The sequence below is a fragment of the Dermacentor andersoni genome, chromosome 4 (genome assembly GCF_023375885.2).
Source record: "Dermacentor andersoni chromosome 4, qqDerAnde1_hic_scaffold, whole genome shotgun sequence".
Classification (NCBI taxonomy): Eukaryota; Metazoa; Arthropoda; class Arachnida; order Ixodida; family Ixodidae; genus Dermacentor; species Dermacentor andersoni.
In genome coordinates, this window is record NC_092817.1 from 46,927,972 (window position 1) to 46,950,952 (window position 22,981).

Sequence of the window (22,981 nt, forward strand, 5' to 3'; positions counted from 1 at the left end):
TTTAGTATGAAGCATTCTTGGAGTTCAACCCAGTTTTTTGTAATGACTAACTGTCTGGTACCTGGCCAATTTTCGAGGGCAAATTCCAAAGATAGTGCAGTCTGAAAATGCGGGCCAAGATGCCAGAGGGGCCTGTGCGGGGCCACTGGGTATGTGCGGCTCTTCAATGAACCTCTTCGATGCCAACTTGGGGCACTTGGTATCACTACAACAATGAACACCTACGTAGATGTCATCTGGAAGAAGAAAATAAACTTCATTAAAAAGAATGGTCCGGCAGTTTTGGTGGCAGGCGGCGGCTCGAAGTCCTTGGACTCGGCATCTTTGGCTCGCCAGACAGCCCAGAGCTCGTCTTTCAACTCCAAACTTTTCAGAGCCGCCTCCCAGCGGCAGCAACGCCGACGGAGAAGGCCCCCGGCGACTCCCGCAGCTGGGGTGGCATTGGGAAGAAGCGAGCTTGAGGCTTCCTGTACGCTGGTAACGGCCGCGGTTATGGAAGCGTCGCGAGCGGCGGCGGTTTCACTACTGTTGTTGCCGGCACATTCCCAGAGCATGTGTTGCACTCTGTCCACACGCTTTACACGCGTCGGTTGGGTATACTGGAATCGAATTCTTTTCATACTCGAGCCCGCCTATGATATATATCCCACTTAGAACAAACTTTTGGCTACTGCAGGTAGTCTCGCAACAACCAAACTGTTTTGCAAGGAGTCTATGAGAGAATCATCTGCTTTCCATAACGGCCGATGCCCTGCTCAGTTTGGTTACGACGGACAGAGTGAACACCATAGCATGGCAGAGTCTCAATGAGCCGGGGACTGGTCCTATGAGTATTGACATCGTCTGCCTTAAGCTTCACAACTCGCTCAAGCTAGCACTACCTAAACAAAGCTCAATCGCCAATTTCTGTCAATAAATATAGTGCAAGCCATTTTTTGGAAATGAAGAGCCTATTTTGATCCAACACACGCATAGGTCCTGCAGCATTGCCTGGTAAATGTGAAACTGAGTGCTACTGCATTAAAAAATTCCTCGTGCTGTCCAATAACTTCATTTGACTTCTGTATTATTAAAGTAACATTAAACTTATGTGGAATCCATATTCATACCAAAGTAACTGTTTGGAAAAGATGAAATTAGTGGAATGCACATAAAAAGGTTCTTACCTTGGAATTTGGGGAGCAAGTGACGCATGTAGTGCTCAAATGCAGCTCAATATCCTGAGACAAAGGTAGAGCTTTTCATAAGCTTTGCTTGCAAAGAAAAACAAGAAAGCTCAAAATACCTGCTTTGGAACATACTTTAATGTGATTCGACATCAATAAATACAAGCGTATATGCCATGAACATCCAAGTCCTTTTAATACCTTGCCAATCACGTACCTTCTTGTGTACACCATTGCTCATACTGAATATGGGGGGAAACATTTGTCGGAGACACTTCGACAATAAGATATACATAAAGCTCCAACAGCAAATGGCATGTGTTTAAGTTCAACACCACTTGGATACAATCGATCTCTGTTTTGAGATAGACATCACTGGTTTCCTGTCACACATGGTCCAATGGTATACAAAATGTGCTTCTTTAAACTATTGCAGTTGAAACTCGATTTACCGAAGTGATGACCATGCTGGAAGTTCAGAAAATTGGGTAAGGGATTTTTCGGTCCTTCGAAATCTAAAATTGTAATGCAACACCCAAAAGGTACCACGCCATTGTATTTATCGCTAACCCACGCCTGCGCGTGTAAAAAGTCGGCGAAGACAGCCCAAGTATGGCCGCCCCTAGCGCCATCTGGTATGTAAGAACGCTAGTGCCTGCCGAGTCCGTTGTGCTGTGGCTAGGGTGCCTATATGTTATAGCGCGATAGCATTAGGGTGCACGCTTGAAGGAAAACCCGTCTGCTTCGTTAAGTTTTAAGCTTCATTAAATTGGGTTTGATGCAAGCTAGTTTTGTTAATTCCGGTTGATGTCAACATTGAACTGTATGGATATTTGCCGGGGAATTGGAACTTCTTCATTAAATTGGGGACTTCGTAAAATCGTGTTTCGTTAGATCGAGTTTTAACTGTACAAACGATGCTTGCAAGCAGCTAAGACAAGCTGCACCAAACGTGCAGCTCCCCTGAACCATGCAATGGTTTCCCAATCGCACCACAACCAGATTAAGGACAACAGCGGTATTTGGTCAAGTACATGGATGTCCTGGTTTATGCTGGTTAGTCAGGCCACAGATGGGAAAGAATGACAATGGCAACCTTGAGGTCCATGTGCTACAAATGAATCAACTTGTGTGAACAGGCAGCAATTCAACAAAAATTGGTCTTACAAACAAGTTGGGGAACCAATTTTTTTAATCAGTGCATACATTAAGTGGCAAAATCATTCCTCAATATTTAGACACCACAAATTGTTCTGGAATCTTATCACAGAATGAGATTGCAAAGAATTGAGCTCGATAAAAAAGAATTCTTTACAGTATTTGTTTTATGAAATGTTATTTGACAAACACACACAACAGGTCTTTACCATTTACAAATTTTAAGAAAACAGCCTTATATGAATGAACAAAAGCATGCCGGTTAGAAGCAATGGCCAAAATGCGCGCCATGCAGGCATCTACGCAATGTTAGGCAACTGATGTTCTAAGCATGAATAGATTGTGGCAGTGGGCAATGATATATCCGTTCCATAATTTCCTGCACTGAGCAAAGATAGATGCACACCTAAGTAACATATGGATCTACATCATGCTTACATTACAAAAAATTGACGTGGTAAAGACACACTGCTTCCAAGCAATTAAATAATCTGATGTAACATATAGGTAGTTGTTTGTGAGTAGGCTATTTGGTTGGTTCTAGTGTTCCAATAATCATGCACATTACGTACATGACAGACTGACTGCCATGACTAGATTGCACATTTCAGAATGCAATATTATCCTGTGAATTGTGAAAGACAACAATGCAAGCACCATGAGAAATACCTCTTTTCTCTCCTATTTTTTAACCATGCAACACCACTCTATCCAGTGAGTTACCAGACCATGTTATGGGAATGTACTGCAATCTCTCTCCACTTTCCCACAGCCTCGGCGAACTAAGAATGTTTAACCAGATTTCTGGTGCATCAGATGTAATAAACACCAACACAATGTCTTTGTTGCCTTTACCATAAGCTGAAAAGCGATACAGTGCTACGTCGTCACAATTCTGACACTTCCCACCTGCTAAAAAGGAAACAGAATTCAATTAGAAAATATTTGGTGTAAGTAAAAATCTGCAGTGCACAACAGTTTTCACCAAAGAGCAACGTAGCAACTTCACTAATAAATGATAATTACTAAAACAATCAGCTGCATATCGTGTAAACATTTTATAGAACTCTGGGCACATATTTGCTACACTGTTTGCAGCCCTAAAAATGAGCAGCTGAGTCATGACGGGTCATCAGAAACGCAAAGAAACGTGATCCTAATGACTAATCTAACAACAAGGTGTAAGAAGGCATACGTATCACTGGAAATTTGACTTGTACCAGTATTCAAAAGCTGATTTTTCTTTTTTCTTACAATTAGCAACTTTTCAAATATTTATAAACTTCACCCTGATATCACCAATCTGAATGCAAAGGTCAGGGGCAGTATTCTGATTACGATCACCACAGCGATTGCCTCGAATGAGTGTGCTCCGACATGCTTATGCAGCAGAAAGATGCAGATATCTGTGTGATACCATGGCCAAATCAGGCTGCAATCATAGCCACTAGTCTTCTGAAATTTTTGCACTATCTTCTACAACAGATGATGGCATTGAAAAGTGCACTCACCAGAGTTGCATGGGAGCTATAGTCATAACGAAAATCCTAGAACAGTTTTCTTCTGCTTGTAAGCAATAAAATTTGTAAAGCTCATTCTCATGTGATATCTTATGCTGTTACGAAACACACATAGTAGCATTACTGCAGGACGACCATTTACGGAGCCCTCAACATAAGCAAGTCAGTATAGTCAAACAGCAACAATATAGGAGTGTCGACAGTGACCTTGTACCTTTGTCATAACAGCATTTCTTTAGTGCTTCTGTTGCATAAGTCACTAAGCATAAGAACTGTAATGACTACGGTGAGTAGTGACTGAGCACAAATGACAGACAACACCACTGAAGTGCTTACTTTTAGTGTCATCATCCTTTCATGCTCCATACATTTCGTTCACCATCTGGGTGCCCTTCCTCGTGGAGATCAGAATCAGAAGGGGCCTTGAGTATGACTCTAGCACAGACTTTTCATTGCACAATTTTTAGAAAATGTGGTCAACTTTTGTTCACATAACTGCCTTAAAAGCACTCACTGCTTTTAGTTTAATAAAGTCACCATTCACAGCAGGCATGCTTAATCTTTACAGCTGTGTTCTTAACCACACTTGCACACTAGGTTACTCAAGTTCCAAGGTAGGGAGTAGCATATAGTAATACAGTAAATCTTTGAAGCTGTACAAGTAAAGTGTTTAATAAAAAAAAAAACATGAGAGGTAAAGACTTATTCACCTACATTGTTCATCTTTGCTTTCTATGAAGGTTCGTACAACAAAATAGAACTTCTGTTCTGTTTTGGTTTACTGCACAAAACAGACCAGGAAAAAGAGCCCGAGATTCAACTTGTCATGTCAGAAAAGGTAGACCAATAATGTCATAGTTCAGCCCATGGTGAACATGATGTATGAGAGCGAAAAAAAAAAATAACGCAACACGACATGTGATACAATATCTTTGCATAAGTCAACTGAATCAAGAAAAATACATTCTGCCAGGTAAGCCTTCACTGGCTGGAAAATGTGACAACACTGAATTGTGGCACAGCCTGTATACCAATGCACTTGCACGGCATATTTAACACAAAGAAGAGAGTCACTAGGATACATCCGTGCACAGACATACAGAGACTCGGAAGCAGTCACACTTTGTATGTACACCAAGCAGCTGACATTGCCGACGCTTCCAAACCTCTTGCCGAGAGTGGAATGTGTGCTCGTGGCTTGAGTGTCGTTCTTCAGATGCCTTTTGGCTTAGTCTTGGTTGAGTCGTATGCACGAATAAGGTCAGCCTGGATAATAATAAGAAAAACTTTTGAGCAATCTTGCTTTATTATAATGGTTTCTTAAAGAAGTGCTAACATATTTTCAAACTTTTAGAAACTCTAATATATGCTTCTCATGCGTAAAATAATGACACCTTGCAAGTAAGAAGGTTGGGGAACACTTATACAAAACATTAACTTTAGTTACGTGTTGAAATGCACGTGGCATATGGACCCTGGCGTCATCAACCTAGTCGTGACATAATGATGCAGCACAACATTCGCTGACATTGTGCAGCAACAAGGTTAGGTATAATGATGTTGGCATTAAAAAATTTATTAAGTGCTGCCTGCATTTCTTCTGGCAGTCCTTGCTTGTAGCAGCTGCAGGGATAGTAGGCACGGAGTTAGGCGGTGTATCATCCACCATGGTTGCTTAGTGGCTTTGGTGTTGCGCTGTTAAGCATGAGGTCACGGGCTCAAATCCCGGCCACGATGGCTGCATTTCGATGGGGGCGAAATGCAAGAACACCTGCGTACTTAGATTTAGATGCACATTAAAGAACCCCAGTTGGTTAAAATTAACCTGGAGTCCCCCATTATGGCAAGCCTCATAATCAGATAATGGCTTTGGCCCGTAAAATCCCATAATCTAAAGTTAGGTGGTGTATCGTCATGTCATGATGCATCCAACTCCAAGTACTGCAACCGAAACTAATTCACAGAAACAATATGTACAGTAAATTATTTAGGGCACTTTGACAATTGCCAGTATTTCTTCTAGAGTTTAGAAGGCAAGCTGAAAATGTCACGTCAGTATTCCTTTGAAGAAATTAGGGTAATGAAGAGACCTAAACATTTACTTCTTAGGTGCCTTTTCTGCATGCATATTAACTTAATAGTACTGCCAATGGTCGTGTAATAAAAAGAAAGAAGTTTACAAATTGCAGGAGTGATGAAAACAAGTATGCATCCTTGGTGCCTAAGCTCTCCACCCACAATTGGCAGCATATCATGTTGACTGCAGTTGTGAATGCCTGCAAGACATTTCAAGTGCCCCATGATAATTGTGTGTGCAAATGAACTTTTACCACAGCACCTGCTGTTCATAAACTCTTTTGAACCTTTTGTCTTGGTTTCCCTGAAGCATAAGTGCGACAGACACCCAGGAAATGGTGGCCTACAACTGGCAAATTGTGTGCCCTCAAATACACCTAACAGCTCTTTTTCTCATGTTACTTGGTGCATGACTTCAAGGAAGTTGGTTTTACAGAAGTATCTGACGCAAACATACATCATGTGTAAACGTCCAAAGGATTAAAAGCTTCGTCTTGTCTTTTTAACCGTTCATCTCGGATTCTGTTCTAAGTACAGCAAGCCACATACAGTGTTCTGTTGTGGCCTGTATCTAAAACAGTCCATAAAAAAAAAAAGGACCATTACAGTGAAGTGGAAGTAGAGAATCAAGGTCACCTGTGGCACTACTCCATGTTCTTCTTGAGAGAAGGCGTAACCATCTGCAAGTGATAAATGCAAATGTGTGTTTGGTGTGAGCTGTTATACAAGCATTATGAAATAACAAAGTAGACATGCTCATTTCTCACCAACATTAGCAACAATATTATGGAAAATAAATTGGAGAGGGATGTTCACCTCAGTGGTTGACTTCCTCGTTTTATACCCGTGCCACACCTGACCATTAAAAGCAACAACCGTTAAAATCTGCGAACTCCACTAGCTCACAACTATGGGCATGGAGCCTGTCAACACGATTGCTGGCTTTTTGAGCATACACCTAGCGTACACCTTAACGATGCAAAATAAAGTAGAAGCCAACTGAGATTGCATGATTTTAATGAGATGCTAAAGAAACACCAAATAATTTTAGACTGTAAAGTATTCCTTAAATACCTTACATATGTTGTGGTAATAGGTAAACAAAGGCAAACTTCACTTTAATTTCGTGCTGGAACCCTAGCACCGATACGTTAGTACAATGTAACAAATTTCAAAGTATCGTTTTGTATTTGGGCTTTATGGTGCTGTGTTATTTACACTTGCTAAGTTTGGTCTTTGACTCCTTTATAGTACAATACAGTCCATGTTGTGGTCCACAAAATAAGCTAGGAGCAAGCAGACGTAATCAAAATCCATAATACCGTCATCACGTTTCATTTTTGCTTCTATTGTGGCTTATACCAAGCCTCCTCTCACAGTTAACCGTGTCTTTTTGGTATTGCATAATGTTAATTCACCAATACAACCCAACTTATTTCTCTCTTTAGTGTCCCTTTAATTATCACTGCTTTTAATGGTCTCTTAAAGAACATGTGACAGGGCAGTGAAGGAACAGTAATGGCAAATGTTGTGTCCAGCTAGGGTGATGGATAACTACAAAGAAGATAATTACAAGAAATGTGCTGTCAAGTGTATGTAAAAACCCTGCAAGGTATGTCGTTTTCTTTTAGCCTAGGTAATGTAACCGTGACATGTGAACTACATAGGAGTTTTAGGTAAAAGTATGTATGTGACATAAGCGTGCATGCAGAAGAGTCATTTCGCCAAGGCAACATACAAGCAATGCAAACAACAAGGCATGGCAGTTAGACTTCAATGTACGCAATGGCGGGGCCACATTCTGGAATGATCATTGCCGAAGATACTTCATATTCAATGTGATTGTCTCAGTATAACAAAGGGTTTCCTGCATATCTACAACATTCCTGAAACTCATTACATCAATACACAGAAAGAAGATGGCTACTTGGCATCAAAACGTCAGCGGGAAGTGTGCCTGCCCACAAAATCTTCCACACTCAGTTAAGGACAAAGGTTTGTGGATCACAGCTACAAAGAAAACACCCCGTTTATTTTTAGTGTAGGCAGGCACATTTGAATTTCATGAATTTCAAAGTTTGTGAGCGTGGCAGAGTGCACCAACTTATTTCTGACTCCGCACCTGGGCTTCAATGAAACTTGGCTTTTGATTTGCACCTATATGGCACACGAGCTTCAGTCGCTAAATGTATGCTGAAAGCAACAGTTCCACGAATGTGGCCCCCAAGGTAGTGGCAATCACTACAATCATTCATAATAATGTGTTATATTGAAGCAGTAGTGACAACATAATGCAAAGGAATTAGTATATTTTAAACTGCTGAGGCTCTAGTTTGGCATAAAAAAGCAAGACAGCAGTCACCTAAATAAAGAACTGAGGAACTAGCATTGATAGAGGAACATTAAAGAGAGATACTGAATCACTTTATGCTCGCAAAGCATTCTTTTCATTACCAATTTACATTTATTTAGCCAAAGGACATTGCTAATTAAGAGGTAAAATAGGTCTGACACTTCCATCTTTCAATCTAGGGGAACCACAGTGTCAATGACGTCAGCGTGATGTTGTGGTTCCCACAGTATTTTCCCACATCTGGGCCATTTTTGAGAAGGAAACATTTTCAGAACCTCTCATACTGAGTAGTTGATAACTCTAAATGCAAGCATAATCATTCTTTATTCATAAGGCAATTAAATAGCCAATTTTCATGACAAAATACTAAATGCGGACTGCTAAAATCAATGATGCCACAGTGAATCGGTGCAAAAATGAAGCGGCATTGCCTGTTAAAATTTTTTTTCAGGCTTACCAAACCTTTTCTCAGGGTATTCTGACAACTCTAGATGAGCACTTCACTATTCAGACTCAATCTTACCATTCCTCTTTAATATCCCTCTAGACAATGTGTGAGTGAAGTTATACAACAACAAAAGCAAGGTCTCCACTAAGGAAGCATGAGTAAAGCTTGGAAAGGACACACACGTTTTAGCTCCACTTCTATTGGTACATGTGCTGTCGTGACAGGCTTCATGAAGACATTCTTCAGCAGACGTGCAGTCTCTGTCAACCTGTATCAACAGAGGAAATTTGTGAAACTGTTTGTGTGGGACACGTGAATTGTCGTCAGTACTCCCCCGAGTCAAAATGTACTAAATGCACCATAGCTTGTTGAATTTTGTCTGAAAAATAGGCAAAAAGGCTTGCTGAAAGACAATCACATTTAACAGCCTTGCACTTATTCTATAGTGTAGCCCTCCTATATAGTTTATATATAGTAACTACAATGCATACGGAAGAGAGGTCATTTGTACAACATTAAATACTTGATACAATAAGCATTCATTCCAATAAATTTATAAATGCAATGCAGCATATTAATCATTAATATTCCATATATACATTCAGCCTTTACTTTGCTTGAATACAGACAAAACCCAAATGGTAGTTCTCTATGTGCAAATTTGTGTTTGCATATGCGTTGGGTGTAAATGTAGTAGTTAGGAGATGATTTCCAAAGGCTTGAAAAAGATTTATTGGGATGAATACAAACACACATTGATAATGCGAGGCCAAGATATTGCTGGGCCCTAGTTACCAGCTAGCTCTAGGCAAACTTGCAGCCTTTAGAATTGGCACCTATTACTTTACCTTGGCACTAACTCTTATTTCTCTATTATGACATACAAAAATACATAAACAGTTTCATTAGTCAAGTTAGGGCACAATTCGGATGAAATTTATTGCACTGTAGACTGAGTTGAACTACAGCGAGTGATAAGAGTAGAATTCGAGCCTCTAGGCCTGCAAATATTTTATGGGAATTCCGCGAAACACCTGTGTAAGCTGCCTATCTAGTAAATTAAACTGCAGTCCAACAGTTGCGAGTTTCAGATGCCACTTTCTGAAATCTCTGGCCCATCAGTGAACATCCCTTCATTTAGGATGTGATCCAAAGGCAATGATTACAAAAAAAGCAGCATACAGTGCTCAAAACTGTGAACAATAACAGTTCTGAGGTCTGTTATGCAGGAGTTGGACCATGTGTGCAAAAAAAAGTAGCCTCAGAAGACTGTATGCAGTGCTGCGAAACGAACCACTGGACACAGCATGCATAATAAAACTGGTTTCTTCTGTTTTGCAAGAAGCTGCATCATAGGCGTGCATAATAAGTGGATACTCACTCATCAGTACTTTCACAGACTACGTATACTCACATTTGTGTTCCTACTCGCACTCATAGCAAATTCCATGCATACTTACCGGCACCCACTCATACTCAAATCCACTTTCACCCGCTGGCACTCACTCGCGTACATACGTACCTCCACTTACACTTGCCGACAGTCAAGTCATGCTCGTACTTATGTACTCTAAATCACTTATTGAACCTTTATGAGAACCCAGAAAACAGCTACAAGCCAGTTAAATCAACTTGGTCTGACCATGCTAAATTCAAGTAAATGCCACTTGAGAAAAATTCCTTGCAACATCAGCCCAGTTAAGTCTATTGTAATGTAATGGCCTTTCTCAGAGACATACCAGTTACCTCAGTCTTGCATTAATTAAGCCCACTCTACATCAGAAAATTTCCTTTGTCTTATAGCTCTATCTAATCCTCTGCTACCTTCAACACCATTTATCTTTCCTTGGTACCCACACTGTTAACTCTTATAGACAACTGCTTATCTGCTCTAAGCATTACGTGACGAGCTCGACTCCAGTTCTTCCTAACATGAACTACAATATCATATAATTGTATTCCCCAATATACACAGTGGTCTTCTAATATTTTAATGTTGAATGCATAATTTCTCTTTTTATCACTCATTGTTTGATCTTTAAACCCTTGAAGTCGTTCGAGGAATGTAGCAGCAGAAATTGCGTAACAAAGACACAGAAAGGAGCGAACAGATATGGACATAGCTGCCATAACAGACGTGGATCAGCTATGTCCAAGTCTGTTCTTTCCTTTCTGTGTCTGTGTTCCACAATTACAGCTGCTACTATCCTCGAAGAATGAACCAACCAGCTCAGTTAAACACCCTTTTAAAAGACCCTTTAGGTATTTTTGCTAGCCTCCAAGTTTCAGCCCCATAGGTTCCTACTACAAGAATACTGGTTTGTAGTGAAACCTGGTTATTTGCTTGCCTTACAAGTTATATGTTCTCTCAAGCATATGAAGCCTGGCGTACTCAACAACTATGGAGGCCATCCTGCCTATGGTTGCCATCATCTGTTACTATTAGAACAACTGGGCAGACAAAATTAACAAATTAATCTCACACGAAACTACTACATTAGTTAGGTAAGAAAGTCCAGTGAAAATTCTCTTGTGAGGCATGTATATAAATAAATAAATTAATTAATTAATAGTATACTGTACAGCTAAATAGTAGTATTAGTTGTCTGCCCTAGACTTCTTACCAGCCACGTGGCTCAGATAATTTCAATACCCAATTAAGTTGCATAGCTGCGATTCCAGACCTTTAAGTATTGCAACTGCAAGCAATACCTTAAGAAAACCTAATAGTCCCAAGATAAGTGAATTTGCACTTCTAACTTAGAATACAGATGCAAAAGTTGCAGACATGATGGTTTTCTTCTTAAAAGAAACTTTAGCTTAGAACCAACACTCATATTTGTGCTCAAGTTCACATGTGTCAAATGCATCAACACTCTTATCAGGCAACTGATGAAGCAGTCTAAATATAATTATCATATAGATGTATTAAATTCTAGCAAGTGTTCAGCCAGATATATTTTAGACCCACAGTCTTTCTGCAAAAGTCCCCCCCCCTCACCCCTAAGAAAAAAATCTGCATATTTAGAAAGGGAGAGATCTCCATGTATTTATTAAAGCACTTAAAGAAGCCAAATCTACATTGGTTTACAGTTCACATATTATTACCACTTTATGCAAGTTTTGCAAAAGTCCTATAAAGAAAACATTATTTTTAAGAGCAATGTATTAATACACTGATCTGTTTACTGTTGCAAGATTGCAGCAGTAAAGTTAACTGTACACCTTACTTTGTTGTAATTTACAGTTTATAGCCTTTTGACTCGATGTTTCAATTTCGTTTTCTTTCTTAATTTGGCAATATTGGGGGAAAAAGTTTGCAGATGAAAATAAGAAAAAAATGTGCAAGCTGCCGCTATAATTTTTTATTTTTCAGCGCTTTCATGCTCAAATTTATTCAGCAACGAAAAAATAAAGAAAACACTTCTGTGTTTCATATTTACATGTGTACAGCTTGAGGTAAAGCTTCATTATGTGGGTGCATGGTGCATATTATGCTCGGAAGCTTAAAGCAATATCAGTTAACTTTTTTCTTGCCAATGAATGAACAAGAATCGCCACAGAAAGCTGTTGGTGACTGTTTATTGCAAAAATTTTCAATTATGAAAATAATTACGGGAATGAACACAAAACAAGTCTTTGGTGTAAAACTGAAACAAGGGCATTTTGCACACAACTCCAGCTGATGCGCCAAAACAAATGGTGCAGCATGCAGAAGCTAATCGATGCAAAAAACGTACAGCACATGCAAGTTGCCAAGCATGAATTGAAACATGGAGCACAATTTTCAGATTGGGTTTGTGCTTTCTCTGTACACGTGCAACAGGCAATTCAATAAAGATGAGCATCCATGTGCGCCATTGGATGGCGGCATAGAGCAGTTTAATACTGAGCACCAAAGAAGATATGCCACGTGGTTGGAATGTTATCAGGAGCACTCAATAATAAATTATATGCTTTCAATACTGAATCTCCCCAAGCCTCTGTCGTTGCTACATGCTACACGCACTGGCTGGTGTCTAATAATGGAGAGTTATACCTTGTCCACATACATATTATGCTTCATGAAATAAAAGTATACCAGAGACGTGGACAGCGGTATCAAAGCAGATAGGGACATCTTGCAATGCCCTGTTCAAACCACAATCCACGATATGCTGGAGACATTCTTGTGTCACATAGGATGTATTCTTCAAAACATCGATATGTTGACAGTTATGTTCCAGTCAATGTTTTACATCAGAAGTTAAGTAGAATGTGGTTTGTCTTTGAAATAATGGCTGTGTCTCCTCTAGCCAAACTCTGCACCACAAGATGGCCCTACCAACTGGCTGCTTGTCTATGCATCCAATAACACTGTATGGTAATACAGTTGAACCTGAAGTATAAATAAAAAATATTTCTTGCTGATGTCAACCTGCAACGGCTTAGAACAAATATCAGGCACAACAATAATATTTTCATGTTGAATGAAACTTCACTACAACAGGGTTCGATTGCATCGTTTACGCGAGGCTTAGCTCTCCAAGGGCAACACATCCCCACAATCTAAGAAAGGTACCACATCCTTCTTGAGCAATGTTCATCTTGAAAGGCACAGTTTACGTCCTGTGGGCACTTCAAGTTCATTAAATGAGTCTCATCTGAAGAAGAACACGTCCTTCATGCTGTTCAACGTGTCATACCTCCACTACACAAACATATTCAAAACAAAATTTGGGCGACTGTAACGCCCTCACAACTTTTGAGTATCTTTCAGAGTAACGAATGCTGCAATATGCCACAGTAGGACTTGCCCAATTAGGCTGAATAGTTCAGATGAGTTGCTGCCCTATGGGAAGGGCTCACAATTTCATACCTTTGATAAAGTTCACTTGTGGTCGTGTATAAAACGACAAGAAATCTTTACAGTTGTTGGTCAACATAGCTACAAGTTAAAGGACCCCTGAAACGGTTCGGACAAATTTTGTAGACGCGTAGGGTACAGCTAAAGTTAATAATTCACACCACAATTTGTGTGAAATGTCTCATATTAATAGAGCTACGGATGATTACAAGTTACCTTCCTCCATAGTCATGCATTTTCTCCTCAACTCGTTCGCCAAGTGATCGGGGCTAAGCTCCGCCTTCACTGGCTCTGCGTCATGATGGCACGTCGTGTCGTCGACTTCCGGTTCTCTAGGAGCGAGCACGCGAAGCCTCCCCGAACTCTCTGCCAGCTGCTTGGCAGTCGACCCCGAGCGAGAGCTATTGAAGCAGCGTGCATTGCAAGCATTCTGTCGCAGTGCCGAACGTGTCTGGTATTCCGGTAACGACACGCAAGCTGGACGTTTTGACAGAATGGTGAAAGCATAAACTCAAGCTGATGAAGGAACTTCAGTGTAGACGTACTTGAGCTGCCTGATCGGTCTTCCACGGTCCAGTCACCCATTGGCGCAGAGCTTAACCAGCCAAACAAAGAGCTAATATTGCTCTGACCAAGTGTAAAACATTTTAAACATGTACAAAAACACTGTGTTAATGATTACACTCCTGCAAAAAATTTACACCAGCAGCAAAGAAGAATACATTTCGTTACTGCTACTGTGTGTGGTTGGGCTATGTGCCACCAGGTGGGTGCACCGTGCAGACCATTCACATTTGCAACGGCCAGGCCCTGTCCCCTTGCACTTGTGTTTACCCTCATACCGGACTCATGAAGCACTTTTGCGTTAGTAATCTTCCGGTGTAAGGTGACGGCCGCAAACGCGCAAATCCTGGCACCGATCGGATAGCGGCAGTCCAATGCGTTGCAGCCAGTTCGCTCGTCTGCTGCCTTGCAGAGGGACACAATGTCGCAGCTTGACATATTGCCAGTAGCTACGTTTGCAGTCCACAATGCAACAAAGTCGAACCATAGTGCTCGCGAAAAGACTGAGACCGACTCTGACCGTGGAGCTCTCGTCAAAATGGAGCACGTTGTAACACAAGCAGGCGACGCTTGCTGTGTGCCGGAAGTGCTTAAGTGTACTGAGAAATTGTTCTTGTGCATTCTTTTTCTGTTACTTTCTTTTTATAGAAATAAATTAACTAACATTCCAACAATTACAAACATAACTTGTTCACCATAGAGGTGGAAAAATTATCGATGGCGCGCCCTGGGCAGCCAATCGGATAGCTCGCCCTACTGACGTCATTTGGGCGATTTACGTCACATGAGTAGGGGCGGCTTAAAATTCCGCCGAGCAGTGTGCTGTGATCGGCAGCGATGTGCATTTTTAAAACCTAGTAATAAATTACACGCTTTACGCGGAGCACTTAGATGCAACCAATTAATGATCAGAAAGACCTACTTTAACCACTCAGTACGTTTGTATAAGGTCATCAGAATCGTTTCAGGGGGAGCACAGTCGTGCTGGCCATTTTATACTATTCATTCCTTGTACCACATATGCACAACTCTTTTGCTATAACAGCTATGTCAATCATTAGCAAGCTGTAAAACAAGTTTAGAAAATGCACTTGCAACGACGTCCCTTGCAAGATAAATTTTATTTTACAGAGGCTGCGTGCTTAAAAAATGATGCTGCGACTCCACCATTCCCATTTGTATAAAAATTTTCTCACAATTTGGAGTATTCAAGAAACCAGTGTAGCTTGTTTGTTATCAGGCTAATGAGTGAAATTCCGTTATCTGTGGCACTGCATCTTCCCTGCATCAAAAATGAAAGACATGGTTTTAAAACCTCAGTTAGCGTTTAGACGTTGATAATGTTGCACGCATGCCTTCCTGGCACTAAACACCCTTTAAAACAATTTATTATAAGGTGCCTGAAATATACAACTCGTATGTGCAGGATATATTTTGTAGCTGCACTTCTAGAGGCCAATTAAATATTCATATCAAGTCAAATTCATTCAGCATGTCTGACAGGTTTGTGCTACAGAATACTGACGAATATCTGTACAGAAATTGCATTTAAATGTATATCACCTTCCTCTAGTATACTTGGGGATTGAGGTCTCAATATAGTTGTAATACCACAAGAGAGAATAAACAGCTCTTATGTTTGCAGAAACTTTCGGGAAACATACAACCTCAGGTTAGAGAATAAAACAGACAAAACAAGTGCAACCTCTGGGGAGCCAACGCAGCAGCCACGGCCTTTCGCCATGGCGGCTCACAACACGGAGTGGTCAAAAATGCAGCTATCAACCACACATATCACAGACTCAAAGTTCTCAGGCACAGAATGGCGGTGTTGTGTTGTCACGAAGCAGCGCACGTGCAAGGTGGGAGGAGGAAGCACAGCCATATCAGAGCCGGGTTTCTGCAGCTTCCAGCACTTGTCTGTTCTCATACACGATGCACTGGGGGACGTGGGAGGCACTGGGGGGAAGGGAGGGTGGTGGCAAGAAAACAAAAAAGGGAGGGAACCAAATGCAAAACTAAAAACAGAACAGTGAAAGGATGGAACGGACAGCACAACACCACACATCAAGGTGCTTTTCAACACTGCATGCAACAATGTTGCCAGCTTCTTGGCCTGCTCAGAAGTCTCATGAAGAGTGCCATGACACAAAAGATTATCTGAATTGCAGTACCTACACACCCAATACACTTGCAAATTTTACATGCTAGATGCTGACATACAAACATTCCTTTTTTCTTGTGTGTGGACATCCCAATGGCAGCCACAGTGCTCATTTTTGGACAGTCATTTGAGAAGATACTTTCAATTTTGTAAAATGTGATGCCCTGTGCAACCCACCTTACTGGTGTGACAGGTATACTGCCAATGGCTTAGCTAATCAACCCACATTAAAAGTTGATATCCAAAATTGATCAATAAAGAATGCAGCCATTATGCTGCTTGCAGCCTACAAAGACTACATATATGTACTAATTTTGCTGCTATTAAACACACAATATAGAAAACTGCATGCAACGGCTTACAGTTTTTAACTGGCAATAGCTAACAAAAGGATGTTTGACATATAAGACAGTTTTAACCTTTCTGTAAATGTATTGCGGTTTACAACGTTCATCAGAGATGTTGATGGCAGCGTGCGATCTTGTTATGTTTTCTTCAACTACAACGCCTGAGAAACGTTCTTGTGTTGAGTTGTAGTTATTGCAGAATGAAAAAGAAAAAAAATGCACTATATGCCAATCACTGTTGCTACCCACGTCTTTGCACCGGCAGACAGGCAGAACTCGGTCGTCACAATTAATGCTCTGCGTGCTCTAGTTGATGTCGGCATCATGAAAGATGGCACAAACAATACGGTTGTCTGTCTCTCCAGTGTGCTACTGACTTCAAACATACAGATGACAGGAATACAACTTTACAATAGGCTTTCGTAGGCATTTAGGCTGGCTTTCACACTATTATATGGCTGCATAAAAGCACATTGACGTGAAGGCATGACCGTCTTGCTGAAACCATGCAGTGGGTGTCATGCTATTTAGCAGTGCTGTTTGATTATACAAAAGACAGGACATTTGTTATTACTGCTCTCATGTGATTAGTAATACTGAGGACAACGACAAAAGAAAAACAGCATGCGAGTATTAAACCACTTATACAACTAAGCAATGGTATGTTCTAAGAAAAAAAAAAAGATTACTGCTACAATTAAGTTTCATATTGCAACAATTTCTGGCCATATAGATATGTTTATTTCACCAGATCAGCAAGCAGTCTAATCGCCATGAAGTTAGCACAATCACTAAGGATACTACACAGCCACAGGTACACAATTTATGGGTACAACAGGCAACCAATTTCTCTGACTTAATTTTTTTCAGAATCGCTCAATTATATGAACTTTTATCGTGACACAAACATAAATTATATATGCAACTGCACGTTACGCACAACATACCACATAGCACGACATATGCAGGCACCTTGTGTATAATTACGGCCAAAAATTCACAATGGCCATGCAGCGGTCCAATAACTTTTTTTCTTACAACCTGTTCAGTAATTTACGTGTACCATGTTACAAATACTACTTGCATAAACATGGAACAGGAAGCTAAATTTCATGTGGCAGGGAAATTTTTGAGCCTTCAAGTGTTTATGGCGGCATGGAGATTTTGGCAACAGGCCCAATGCTACGGCAGGAAATTTCCAATCACTAACGTACGCTTGAAAGTAATTATGTGTGTTGCCTTTGAGCTATACAAACAACAAATTGTACAATGGCAGGCAGGCCAGCAGCGCTAGATATCAAAAGATCACAAACATATTTGGCTGGTGCGGTAGCCATTTCAGAGATGGTATTCCATTTATTTGCGGCTAAAGACCATCAGCAGGTAAGCCTGCAAGCTTAGAGCAAAGATGAGTTTTATCCTCATGAGATGCATGAGGACAAAACTACAGCGTCATGAGCTCCCAACCAATTTTTGGTTCACCGGCACGGCACAGTCAGAAAGGTTTCTTGCAACCTCACGATGATGTTGCATAGTAACGTGTGTCGGGCTTGGCATTGAGCAAATGTGTAGCCATCTTAGAGTACATACTTAGACCACACTTTGTGCAAAACAGACTTTTAAGCATATCTGTGAGCTTTCTGGTGGCTGAAGTAGAATGCATCCTTCCTTGCATTAAATTCCTTTCTTTTGGACTGCTACCTTTTGGGGAGCCCTTTCGCGGTCAGTCCGCTTCGAATTCGAGAAATATATCAGTGACTGTACTTACTATCACAGTCAAGTTTCAGGTAGTGCAAGTTACTTGCGTGGATAAAAAGCAGGTGCCTTACAAAAAACTTGAACAGGTGCTAAGTAGAAAAGGGCCAGAAGGCTAAGTGTTCACAAGAACAGTTATGCACATGGGGATGAATTCATAAAATTTAACGGAATTATGATAATGTATTTATGATATCCGTAGACATGAAGTAGCTAAGCAAAAATTAAAAATGGCATGCTGATAACGCCTAATGCAAACATCGAAAAAGACAAACGACTACATAGATATCGCAAGAGAAATGTGCAAGTGATCTCGAGCGCAAGAACAAAATTTGAACACATGAAAACAAAGGGGCATTAAAAGGTGCTATGTGATGACAGTTGCCACCATGCAAAACCTACGCACAAAAAAAATTGCCAAGCCCAAGCCATAGCAGCACAAATGAAGGCACCTAAAATGCATTTAGTTCGCACACGAAGCAGCCGGTTCACCACATCTTGAGAACAGAGTACACTGTTTAATAAATCACAGATAACGCATGCTCGCTTCATGCTACTACATTAACTTCAATCGACATTTCACGTGCATCCCAAGCAAGTCAAAGCTGCCTTGTACATGTTATGAGAAAAAAAGAAGAAAAAAAATGTGAGGAAAGTTACATGACAACATTACACGTAATGCAACCACATGATTACATGGTCATTCCAACGATGTGCATGTACAAAGACAGCAATGCCACAAAAGTGTAAAGACTTGTCGCTTGAGGGTGTTTTACAGCTGGTAAAGTCCACGAGTGGTGCAAAAAGTTCACAGCGATAGTTCATGCGAAAAAAAAAGAAAAAGGAGTTCAGCACAAGATGTGCGGCACACTTGCGCATGCTTCAGCCAAGGTTGCCTTCTTGCGAGGAGGGAATCAAGCTGGAATATCGAGACGCTGCTAATTAGGTGCACATGTTTTGGCATGCCAAAAGCAGTGGTACATGAGCAGAAGTACTCGGGTGTAGAAAGCAACAGATATTTACTACCATGCATGCAACAGCAGGTATTGAGGATGTAGAGAGGCCTCTTTAAGGCAGCAGAGCAGCTTATTGAGCTCACACAGACAGCAGTTAAGAAGAAGCTCTAGCTAAGGCTTGGCTCCTCCCCCAACCTTACTCTACACGAAAAAATTCCATATTCCCCTCTATTTCCCTGCACAAATTCGCCCCCGTATTTTACATTTCCTTATCGAATCAATGAGAAGGAGTGCAGTGCTCTTATCAGTAAGACGTTGAAGCAATCTGAGTAAAATATTCTGCATTAAAAAGAATGCAACTCTTACAACTGCAGGAAGCAGAATTTTGTATTGAGTTCTGAAATGCTTTTAAAAGTTTTAAAGAATTCAAGAATTTCAAAATCTTGAAATTAACAACTCGTCAACTTACCAATCTGTAGGTTCTTATAAATGAAAATAAATATCAAAAGGGGTCTGTAAACTACTACTAACAAAGCACCTAATGCAAGCAATGCCAATGAGTTGCACTTTGTGCGAGCTTTTCGAAGGCTCATGCCATGAAATTTGGTGGCTGATTAAATGACATCAGATTTGTTCACTTTGAAAATCTTAAATGCCTAAATCCGTATTCTTGTTCTTAAGCTACCGCAATAAGACTTTTAAATGCAGAAGGTTTGATTAAAGCAGCCCAGCTGTTATCTTGCTATCATATTTCTCTCCATCGATAAGAATAGGGAAATATGGAAATAAAACCCAGTTAAAACATACCCTTAAGTATTAAAGCACTCCTATTCAATTTCCTGGTGTGAAAAGAGCCCTGGGAACACCTCCTATGATATATAAAAAAAATTTACTGACTGTCTATTTCTATGTCGCAATAGCTCCTTCTAAACATACTTCCATTCTTCTTGGACACTACAAGGCCATGTGGAAGCAGCAACAGCAAACTAAATGTACAGCTTGCATTATTCTAAGCTTTCTCAATGCTGAATTATTGGGTTAAATCATACGCAACATCATTCTATCCACACATACATCAGCGCATTACATTTTGCTTGGTTTCTACTACACTGTATGTCTTGGGAATAAGCAAGCAGAGAGGAAACAAGCGTACATACTTCTGCTTGGTTCCTTGGAGGATTACAGGGCCAGGGTCAGAATGGGTAATCTCACTTTCTCTCACAGCTTCGGTTAAAGACTTGAAACATGATCGCCTAATACTGAAAGTAAAGAAAGGCTAGGATGTTGAGTCTCGTTGGTGAGGCAGGTTTAAAGCATTTCGGCTGCGAGTGTCACACCAAGAACATAAAGCATATGAGAGCAAACGGTGGAAACGGCTTCATTTTAGTGCCAATAATTTGACAAAGTTGTTTTGACCAATATTACGAACGGCACGTAACGCGAGACAAAACACAAAAAAAGATGAGGACAGCACCTTTACTCGTCTTCTTTTATTTTATTTATTTATTTATTTCATAATACCCTTAAAGGCCCCCAAAGGGGTATTAGATAGGGGGAACAGATACACGAAAAAATACGAGCTTTGCGTGTTACCGCAAAAAAACAAAAGTACACAAAAGTTATACAAAAGTACGATGTCTAGCAATATACACAAGTAAAACAATATACAAAATACATTGGTCAAGTGAAACTCAGAGAGAAAATACAAAACTGACTGAGAAAACAAATTAAGGGCATTAAATAGGTACAATGTGAATGAAGTAAAACGAGGTGTTGCTCGAAACTGCGTCAGTTGTCACCTTACCAAATTAATAAGACTAGGGAATGTGTTTTGTCTCGTCTTGCATGCTTGTCGTAATAATGCAGAACCAACTTGCCTAAAGCTACATCTTGTTTTCATCAGATCCTGCCATTTCATCAGCATAATGGTACGCTGGTTTGCACGAACGAGACGTTAATACGTAAAGTCAAAAGTTGGCATGACATGGCCAAAACCAGGCAGCATTTGTCTAAACTTGTTTCTGGCATGCTGAGACCTCATAGGCAAGATAGTATCACAAGTGAAGAGGCATTTAGGCGCTGGCTGTGAAACACCAACTGAACCTTACTGTGTTCACATACACCTCACCAAGCTGGTCGGGCTAAGTCAACCTACCGTGTCCAGAAGAATTTAACTCCACCTCACATGAGTGTCGCTCTACGTGATTGGCTTGCATTTACACAGTTCTGATAGGCAACTTCAGCCTGTCAGAACTGTCAGTTCAGCCTTACAGGCCTGAGTAAAAGCTAGCCAGTCATGCTAGCTTAAGCAAGCACCCTAAATGTAAACTACATAAGTAAACAGCTTGCCAGCAGCCACAACTGCCAAACATTTAATTCGTGCAACACGGCATAATAGATGGCCAGGCATGCAAAACACAAACGCATGAGAATGGGAAAGGCAACACAAATATCCCTTTTGTTCCTCTCGTGTCTGTGTTTTGCTCTCCTGGTGGTCCGTGCCACATACCCCTGCCAACAAGCTCAGCTCTCGGTCATTCGTGCAACATGTTGCACGTGGGAGGGAGCACTCAATTAATAAACGAAGGTTGCCAGCACTCACACAATGACAATGACATCTGCCAGCAGTGCCATGAAGGGAATTATCACGAGGCCCATCCAGAAGATCCCAGACGAGAAGATCATGATGTGCTGCAAAAGAAGGGCAGCACCATCCACACTCCTGCTAAAATTCCAAAGTGAACTGTTACTTGGCCAGTTATCGTTTAAGTCTGCCTTCCAACTATAAGTTCCAACGCACTTTTCTCTGATGTGAAACATCTTTGAGAATGGTCAGAGGGGGTCGCATGCTAAAAGTGCATGTAATAAAAACATGTTATAGCATTAGCGCTTATATATCTGCAATCATACTACCCATGTATCTTAACTCTGGCATTGTTGTGTAGAGAAAAGAAGCCATTACTCGATCATGCATGTGCTGCAATCACAGCTATATTTGGCCTATCACTCAGCATTTAGAGAGGCATAGGTTAGCAGTGCATTTGTTGAGCCTGGCAGGAGTGACCACGCTTGAGAGAACTCATGCAGCCGTAGCAGGTATAATCCAGCAAACTCAAGCCTGTGCTCGTCAGGAGTTATAATATTTACAAATGTGACATTTTTTTTTTGCAGAAATTTCATGCTTGTTCAATTATGGTGCCCCCGTGTTCAACATGCAGAAACCAGAAATAGCGTGAAGAGACTCAGACAGCAAGATCAAGGGATCGCAATTCGCACTCAACACCTTTTACCACGGTGAGCCCAATATGAATAGGGAGCAAGTACAATTGCAAGATTACACCATAGGACCCCTACTAGCTGTATCTTAAGTTAAGCATTTAAGCTTTCTAATGAATGATTAGATGTCATGTGCTTTTGTTTTGGCATCACTTAGTAGAGGAAAGAAGCCATTAATCAATCATGCATGTGTGGGATGTGCAGATGGCCAATATATGCATGATCCAATCGGAGGTAAATTTAGCCTCACGCATGACATGCAGAGAGGCGCAGCTTGGCAGTATGTTTGTGCATCCAAGAAAAAATGGTCACAATTGAGTGAGTTCGCTATGCCGTAGTAGGCATAATTTAT

The 22,981-nt window shown here is 40.8% G+C and overlaps 1 protein-coding gene across 8 annotated transcripts in view; it reads right to left on the reverse strand.

Annotated features, from left to right (window-relative positions):
* Positions 1 to 1,284: 1,284 nt before the first annotated feature.
* ATP8A (ATPase phospholipid transporting 8A1) overlaps positions 1,285 to 22,981 on the reverse strand; it is a 123,429-nt gene continuing 101,732 nt past the window's right edge. For 5 of the 8 annotated variants that reach the window (XM_050184192.3, XM_050184194.3, XM_050184193.3 and 2 more), the window contains 5 exons: positions 21,956 to 22,044; positions 20,511 to 20,612; positions 8,904 to 8,989; positions 6,557 to 6,600; positions 1,285 to 5,110 (listed from right to left, as the gene is read on the reverse strand). In XM_050184192.3, the coding sequence (XP_050040149.1) occupies positions 5,057 to 5,110; positions 6,557 to 6,600; positions 8,904 to 8,989; positions 20,511 to 20,612; positions 21,956 to 22,044 (375 nt within the window). In that variant the 3' untranslated portion in view covers positions 1,285 to 5,056. The other 3 variants (XM_055073688.2, XM_055073687.2, XM_055073689.2) reach the window with 3 other exon arrangements.